The sequence below is a fragment of the Strongylocentrotus purpuratus genome, unplaced genomic scaffold (assembly GCF_000002235.5).
Source record: "Strongylocentrotus purpuratus isolate Spur 01 unplaced genomic scaffold, Spur_5.0 spur5_scaffold_19, whole genome shotgun sequence".
Lineage (NCBI taxonomy): Eukaryota > Metazoa > Echinodermata > Echinoidea > Camarodonta > Strongylocentrotidae > Strongylocentrotus > Strongylocentrotus purpuratus.
Genome location: NW_022145604.1, coordinates 20,430,766 through 20,439,700, shown reverse-complemented (window position 1 = coordinate 20,439,700; position 8,935 = coordinate 20,430,766). Strand labels below are relative to the sequence as shown.

At 39.1% G+C, this 8,935-nt stretch overlaps 1 protein-coding gene across 1 annotated transcript; it reads right to left on the bottom strand.

Moving 5' to 3' along the window:
• Positions 1-1,615: 1,615 nt before the first annotated feature.
• On the bottom strand, positions 1,616-4,526 carry LOC115925920. The gene is made up of 5 exons (XM_030989961.1): positions 4,315-4,526; positions 3,951-4,072; positions 3,303-3,570; positions 2,120-2,364; positions 1,616-1,752 (listed from the first exon to the last, which is right to left on the bottom strand). The coding sequence occupies exons 1-3, from the start codon at positions 4,428-4,430 to the stop codon at positions 3,314-3,316; spliced, it is 495 nt and encodes a 164-aa protein (XP_030845821.1). The 5' UTR covers positions 4,431-4,526; the 3' UTR covers positions 1,616-1,752; positions 2,120-2,364; positions 3,303-3,313.
• Positions 4,527-8,935: the final 4,409 nt, after the last annotated feature.

Below are 8,935 nucleotides of genomic sequence, written 5' to 3'. Positions count from 1 at the left end.
CAATACTAATTTGTCTATTTTTATTTTAAAAAAAGAGTTATAGAGGGAGGGGGATGTATCAATAGGAGATGGGAGGGAGTTTGTATATTCACACATGCAAGTGAGAATTTGATAGGTCATTTTGAAAAGGATAGGGTGTATTTGAAGGTATTTTTGTCACAAATCTGAAGTAGGGCCTACTGTATTAAATAATTTAATTTATTTAGTGGAGAATTGAGAAGAAAATCAGAAAAAAATTATAATATATTTGAAGACATGTAAAAGGAGTCCTAACCTACTAGACGAACAACAAAAACAACCCACAATAAAAGCAATTGTATAAGATTGAAGAGACAAACTGTAAAGATTAGCGGAGAAGGAAAAAGGATAAAAATATTACATTTCACAGAGAGTATAACCAATCCTATTAGAGACCACACATGGGATTTACTGGGGCCGTATACCTGAAAAAAGTGAACACGATATATTTTGTGTCCGATGTCATGCTACTACATGTACGTATTATGGTAACTTTGAATAATATACTAAAATCAACAAATTAAAATACTGTCTCATACTCAACTATAAATGGACAACTATTTTACCCCAGCCACACATAAAGGTGTGAGGTGACTTAGATTAAGTGATTTCATTTTTCTTCAAATTGTAAGATGTCGGGAATAAGCACCCCTTTAAAAGATAGGATTGAGAACAATCCGCGACAAAAAGAGTAACAGAATGGGATTTGTTATAAGTGAGTAGAACCTATTTATGCATAAATTGGATATAATGTATAAGAAATTTGAATCAAGTATATGCACTTAGAAGCTGAGATTTAACTTATTTGTTTCAATGGACTAGAAAACTTTTATGATCAATAATGCTTAATGATTAAAGTTGAAACTTCGCATTTCTAACCCTTTTTATAAAAAGAATGTATTCTATTCAATTGAATCATTTTTTTTTCCATTTTATATTTTTGTTTTTAATTTTACTTATCTTTTTTAATTTGATATTTTTTAATAGTATTTAATTTTATTAGTTTGAAACCATTTTCGTATAAGATCATTAGTTGTTGGAATCTTCTTTTCTAATTCTTTTGTGCATTTTCTGATATTCCACATGAAAGTACAATCTTTCCACAAGTACCGGTACACATCCTATAACAAGCCAGTTTGTAATTGCAGTCTAAATTTTTTTTTGGTTTTAAAAAATGTGGAAACAAATACTGGATACATGCTCATGTTCAAATATTCATTTTTATTTCATGCACCATTGATATTTCATGATACACAGGTAAAGTTGTCTCTAAATGGAGATAAAAGACATTCACGTGACCCCTCCACTTTAAGGATCATGTTGGGTCTCTTCATGTTCAGATATTCAGTGGATATTTCGTGCTAATTACGAACTGGGTAATTGGACAACTCCTGCCAAGTGTAGCTCTTACAACAAGATACAATTTGAAACATCAGTACAACTGCTTTTATGAGAGGGATGATTGCAAAACCCAATAACTAAGACTTACAAAAGAAGACAACTTCTGAATCCTTTGTTAAAACAATATAATGTATATTTCAAAAAGATTTTCGACCAAATATGCACAAGTTCTCAACTTGGTAACCAACGTGTCAAACTCATAGATATACATGACTCCCATTAGGAGGTATGGGGGTAAACAGATCTGGTGAATAGGAACATATTGTCACAAGGTAGACATTGAAATACCTGCATACCTACGACGTGTGTGCGCGTCCCACGGTGAGGCCTGATCTGTTGAATAAAGAGGTAAACAGAATGCTTTATTAGGCATCTCAAAGGAAATATGATGGGGCAGATACAATCTTTAAACTCAAAGACAAATTATGACATTTTGTTAGGTAAAGTATATAGCAAGTATATACATTCATTTCAAAATAGATTTATTTCCAAGTATCTTGAACAAATATTAAACTGTTTTTCAACTTTCGGCCCTACATTTACTAATTATAAAATAGAGGAAACATAGCAGTTACATACTCTCCAAAATGATGAGGACATATGCAAACAGAAGCACCATGTACTGCTATAATGTTATAAAGAACTAATTACTATTTCAAACATACACTGTATGAAGCCTAATAATGAACAGTACACATACCTTCTTGGAAATAATTTACAGGCGGTCAAAGAAAGAGAATGGCCTCCGGCGTCTACCCCGACTGACCACACCCAGTCTTTCTTGACCACGATAGTGCAGCGGGCCTGGTTTGAGTGACCATGCACTACCCGTCTCGGCTTCCTCCCTACTACTCCTATAGCAAGGCGTTTACGTCCCGAGAACCTCAGCAGTGTTCGACCCAGTATCCCCCCTCGGTCTCCCCCCTGCTGCTTCTGCGAATCAGTCTGTAGGAAAGAACAAAGTGAGTTTTTAAAAAAAATCATTCATACTAAAAGTGGAAGTCCACCTTGATATCAAGTTGGTTGTAATGAAACCATAAAAATTAGATTGATATTAAACAAAGTAGTGCAATATTAAATTAAAAACATGAAAGTTATGAATGTGTTAAGCTGTCATCATGTAAGCTCCTCTCCTACTTGCTCTGTACAGATTTTTTTTTTTAATTCTCTTAGTTATTGATGACGGAATAGAAACGTTTCATACAGGGGTTGTATGAAACCAAACTTGCAATGATTATACTTAGGGTTAATATATGATTGAAACATTTCTTAGGTGAAAATATACGTTTTTAAGATTTTTGGGGGGAAAGGACACCGGGAGGCGGGCTCACGTCACGTGAAACGTCAGAATCGCCAATTGTGTTTGATTGCTTGCTCCCATAATAACTTTCTTATTTTCAATCGGTTTAATATGCTCAAACTTTCACTGGCCTGTTTCTCTCATTTATCTGCTTCTATTAAAACCAACTTAATATCAGGGAGTACATACATCCCCTTTAATTTCATTATGAGCCAGATGTTTGGTTTCATACTTCTTTTTAACGTACTTAACAACAGAATATGCATTCAGTTTAATTCATTTTCAGAACCCCCTATATATAAGTGGCAAATAAAATGTTGCTGTTAAGGCCCTTTAGGGATCGATGATAAAAGAAACATTGAAACTACCTCGGCTCACTTTGTTTCAACTAAAAATAAACAGTTGCTGCTATGTTGGTAAAGTTTGGGCAGATTCGCAAGTCTTCAAATTTGAGATCTTTTGTTTAGGTACATAATTATATTTTGAATACATTGTATGCTCGTCTATTTTTTGGGGGAGGGGGGGGGGGTATTGTTATAATTATAAAAATAGGCGAGCGAAGAAATAAAGTAATTTTACTTACCCAGGCTATTATCACACATTGCCTCGCCTCGCGGCAATCCGGGCCGACCTCCGCAGGTTCTGGTTTGCCCGATTGGCGGCACGACGTTGCTCCCTCTCTGCGGCGAGCTGAACAGCGGCAGCGGCGATCTCTCGCTCTACCAGACGCGGTGACCTTCGTCTCGGGTGGAGTTGCTCACGCTCCTCCGCCCTCCTACGCTGTTCATCCTGCTGTTGGCGATTAGCAGAAACGACCTCCGCACGGCCGTTCTCGCGATGCAACTTGTTGACTGTATAAACCAAGCAAAATATAAATGTTAGGATGTATTTCATGGTATTTCACAGATGACATTAAAATACACGATTCTCCATTGATATTTGTTATATAGATCTACCCCCCCCCCCTAAAAAAAGGCCAAATGGTGGCCCAACTCCTTAACCTGTCACAGTACAAAGCGTACACTTTGAATGATCCATCATCTTACATACTTAGAAGTTATAGCTATAGGGGCAGTGTAATTAGTCTCAAAATATTTTCGTCATGAATCAATATTCACGATTCTATACATACTATTTTTAACCAGTAAAGGTCTATAGTCCACAAGACTGCCTTTTAAACAAATGAGAAGTAACAGTAATGTTGAGAGGTTTACTTTGAATAAATACATACCGTGTTGCGTGCAGTAGAGTTCAACGGCGTTTTCGTCTAGCGTGTGACGTCCACGCCGGCTGCAACGTCTGCCATTCCCATGAAGCCCAGTATGTGCAGAGCACTGGACCTCGGCTGGCTGTCTGTAATACAGGAAACATAAAACAAGGACAAATTACTTCTAGATTGCCAATAATAATAGATTGCAAATAATTATAAAGTGCACATGTTACAATTTTTAAACACTTTTGATTAGGTAAATTGGCAAAGGATGACTCTAAAGAAACCTACGTCAACTCACTTAGGGGTCATTATACTTCTTGAATGTATAATCAACTATGGTTGGTAAATTGGGTTTTAATTTAGGAGATTATTGTGTACTTACTGACGGTGTTGCCAGCACTCTCCTTCAATTCCTAAGGCTAGGGGAACCTTCCTCAAACAACGCGTACCCTTCTGGGTATACTCCACACAGTTATCGTTGTACCGGCCAGCAATCATTATGACACTAAGCAATACGACGACGACGAATTCAATTACGAAGCAAAAACTAAGTAAAAATCTCCAAGCGACTTGTCTAGGACAGAATCTAGCAGAGACAGGCAGATTTTTAGCTCTTCATCTTACACGAAACCTAAAATTTGATTTGCGCGGGCGGTTTCTTTGAATGCATCACGTGGTTTGAGCAGACGAACGAATCACATTCACCCAAGACAAAGGCATTTAATAATGGCAACGGGTTCCAAAAACGTACTGGTGATAATGACATTTTCCATCGGAGCTTTGACCCCACTTTGCATAATGTATGCAAGAGTCGCGTGGCGGGAAGGTTGAATAAGAGTAGGGCGTTGGTCATTGACTGCTATCTATAAACGAGGCAGTGCGGACCACCCGATTTTAAAAATTCTAAAAGAATTGTTCCTTCTTTACAGATTCTTTAGGAAAGTTGAATTTCATGCTTATGTTCTGCATGACTAGATGGTGCCAGGGCTTCGCAACCTTGCCTTAACAGGAGATGTGTGACAATTGCCTTAGTTTGCTTACAAGTTTGGCTCGACAGGTAGAGTTGTTCAATAGATTATGCTTAAAAGGTTGGCTTGACAGGTGTAAGAACGCACATTGACGAAAAGAGGTGTTCTTTTCATATGCATAAGTTTGCATACGTAAGTATTTTGAGAAGGTATATATCCCCGGCCCCCCCCCCACTCAGTGTTATTTAGGGTACGCCTATGCGTGTTCCAACCGACCCCCCCCCCCCCCCCCTTTTCAGCAAAAGTCCGGTGTGTAAAGTCAATACGGATCGACCTTTTTCTTTTGTATACGAGCCTTTTTCAGCACCCCCCCCCCCCCCCCCCACCTTTCAGAAAAAGTCCGGAGTGTAAAGTCAATACGGGTCGACCTTTTTCTTTTGTTACGAAAAGCATGGGGTCCGTCCAATCTCGGAGTTGGGGGGGGGGGGGACGGGTATATATCAAATTTCATTATCCAAGATAACCTGTGTGTATTGTTACTTGGTGCCAGTAAACGAGACGTCTGCAGCCGTCCTAGAGGCTGTTCACACCGCTATGAGATAGCGCGGTCTATCGTAGCACCCCCTTTTTTCTAGCGCGCGCTAGGCCGCGCTCTCTCTCGTGGACCACCCCAAGAGGTGGTCCAGTGGCACGCCGTTTTGGCTCGCCGTGGCTCGCTGTTGGGCGGACCAAAACGACGTTGTACCTCCCACACCGCAGAGATAGCGCGGTCTAGCGCGCGCTATCTCTGCCGGTGTGAACAGCCTCAGAGATGAGCGGTGCTCCCCTAAGTGTTTGGAAAGTAATTTTAATTTTCTTCAGCAGGTGGGTGAAAGCGCGATGGAAAATAATTTATTTTCGTTTGAACAGCGTGAATTAGAAAATAACTGTCATGCTATTGAGCCCACCGTGCTAAAAATATATTGTCATGCTAATATAATGTTGGAATTCCAGCGAACCTCGTACTTTCTATCGTCTGATTTGTAGAGGAATTGCTTGAAGCTATCGTCTTCAGCTGTTGATTTATAAGGCTATGCATGTACTGGACATACTATTGTGCTCCTGAATAGGTGATCAGTAAAGTGTGCCCCGTATGGCGTGAGCGTCTTTCTTTCATTTTGATGGACACGCAACAATAAACCTGCAAACAAAATTGGTGTCAGAGGCAGGCACGTAGCCACGGGGGAAGGGGGGGGGCGTCCCCCCAAAAAAATTCCAAGAACGGTTGAACCTTTTTTAGACCCCTTTTTGGACCTCGATCGATTACATGTATGTGCCCCCCCCCCCCCCCCCCCCCCAACATCAAACTCTGGCTACGTGCCTGGTCAGAGGAGACAGTTAGAAGAAGAAGAAGACGAAGAAGAAAGTGAGCAAAGTGTGGAAATATTTCTTTTTTGATATCACTAAAATCGTCAAACAATCAGACCGCATAATAGACTTACATGTATTTCCCCTATTTCGTCAATTTGTACAATCTGTTGAATTGGAATGTTGTATTGATTTGCCATGAGACAAACACAGATTTACCCTTCTATAATCACCCAAACATCACATCACTTGTGTATTCTACCCAGTCCGGATTCTACCAATAGACCAATTTGTAAGTCATGTTACGAGTTTAATGACCCCAATTTCCAACAGATTTTGGAGATGGCGCTTTTTGCATTTGAGAATAATCGCTGCTAATGTGATAGCGGTGCGTTACGATTCCCCCTTTTGAAAATAATACTTTCACTTGTGTAGGTACCATGCATGTCATGGAATTCACTTTGATTACGTAATTTCCATGACCTCTATCTGTTGTAGATCGTAGGCTATCATCGAAATAACTGCATACAAACATACAAAACAAGCCCCGCGAAACGTTTTAAAAGTGTGGCGAGGGGGGGGGGGGGGGGGGCTAAAGTATTTACGATCAGGTAAGTTCAAGTTCATTTTATTCAAAACCACACAAAACATGATATGATCTTTTACCTAAAAAAGAGACTGGTAATAGTACATTAATCATCATATATTAACTTGATCACATCATAAAATGAATGGTTTTAGTACCCCTTTAGAAGTTAAGCTTGTGAGCGGGGCCCTATATAGTCAACAAAATACATACATTAACAATAAGGTGAGCAAATAGAATGTAACGTAACTGTATATACAAGGGATGAAAATACTAAGCTATAAAATGTAGAAAACACACACACGCACGCACACACACACAAACACACGCACACCGCACAGTTAACCTTTATTATACTCGCACACTGTTCGACAAATAAATTATCGCCCATATCATCGAGTGAACAGTCAAAACCAACGTAAGGAAGCTGTGAAAGTCAGTGGCGAACAATCGAGAATAAAATAGAACAAAATTAAACACTGAAATGACTGACTCAATACTTGAGCCAGAGAAAAGGAAGCAGCACCATCTAATCACCATTGTTAAATGAATTGAAAAACAGTATATAGCCAGGCGGAAATAATCTTTCAGATTGGACAGACATAAAACTCATTTCTATAAATTGATTAGCTGTATAATTCCGGTATAATTGTAAACATGTGTCCATTTTGTGTGTGTTCTTGGTATATAATCTGTATGACTGTATTTGATACTTTCATAAAATGTGTTTTTTATGGATTCGAATTGAAATACAACTTGAAACTTGAAACAACAAAAATATAATTCACTCTAATGCAAAATTATGTCCCCAAGCAGACAAGTATTAACTGTAACTGCACCAGAAAAGAGGAAGGAGAGGTGGGAAAGGGAGGAAAATGTGCGTTGACGGGAGTGAGGGAGGGGGGGTCCAGACCTGCCGCCCCCGCTTTATTTAGTTTAATATATAATGAGCGATCGCTCCAATCACTCGGCAGGAATATCAAGAATCGTAATACTATACCATCTGCTTCATTTTGTTCTAAATCTATATCTTAAAGTTTCTTTTAAAGACATGTTAATTATGCGTAAATGACTATGCAAAATATAACATTCAAAATCAAACTATATAGCCCGAATTCACAAAGGAGGTTTGTCGGCAAAGGAGGTTTATGTGCGTCAAATGACGCGATTCGACGCGTTTCAGACCAAGGTTTGTCTGAACATTGGTCTGAAACGCATCGAAACACGTCATATAACGCACATAAACCTAGGTTTGTCGGCAAACCTCTTTTGTGAATTCGAGCCAATATAGCGGAAAGGAAATTTAAGTGTACGAACACGCTCTTAAACGTTCAAGCAACTCCTGCGGGATCTAGGAACACAAAAAGAAATCATATAAAAGTGGTCATGGATATGTTAATGGTGTAAATTTTCACTCAAAATTGTATGTCATTCAAACAAGCAAGCAAATAACATAACAAAAACAAAAAAAAATAATAATAATCAGTGGCGGATTCATGGGGCACAGGGGGCACATGCCCCCCCCCCCCGGTTAAAAAATAAAAAGGGGGAAAGGGGAAAAGAAAAAGGGAGAAAAGGAGAAAAAGAAGGAAAGAAGAGAGGAGAGAAAAGGGGAGAGGAGAGAAAAGGGGAGAGAGAAAAAGGAGAGGGGAATGAAGAAAGGGAAAGAGAGAGGAGAGAAAACGCGGAAAAGTAAGAAAGGGGGAAAGACGGAGGAGAGAAAAGGGGGAAAGGGAGAATAATGAGAAGGGAAAAGAAAGAAAGGGGGATGAATATAAGAAGGTGTTTTTACCAGGAAAGGGGCGGGGGCACGTAATTTTACAGTGTGCATAATATGGGGTCCCTCTTGCCAGGCGTGTAGCAAACATATTAGATCAAACAAACGATCAAACAAGGAATAAGATAATGTGCACCTCCATTGACCGACTCACAACTGCAGAATATCATTCATGAATTAAAAAGGTAAGTTTTCAGCAAGGACTTAAACTGGTCAAGAGAAGACACAAATCCTAACTTGGGTTTAAGCACAATCGCATTATGAAAGACCGAAAATACCTTGTAAGAAAGTTACAAAAAAATACATTAACTATCTAGCTAGCATA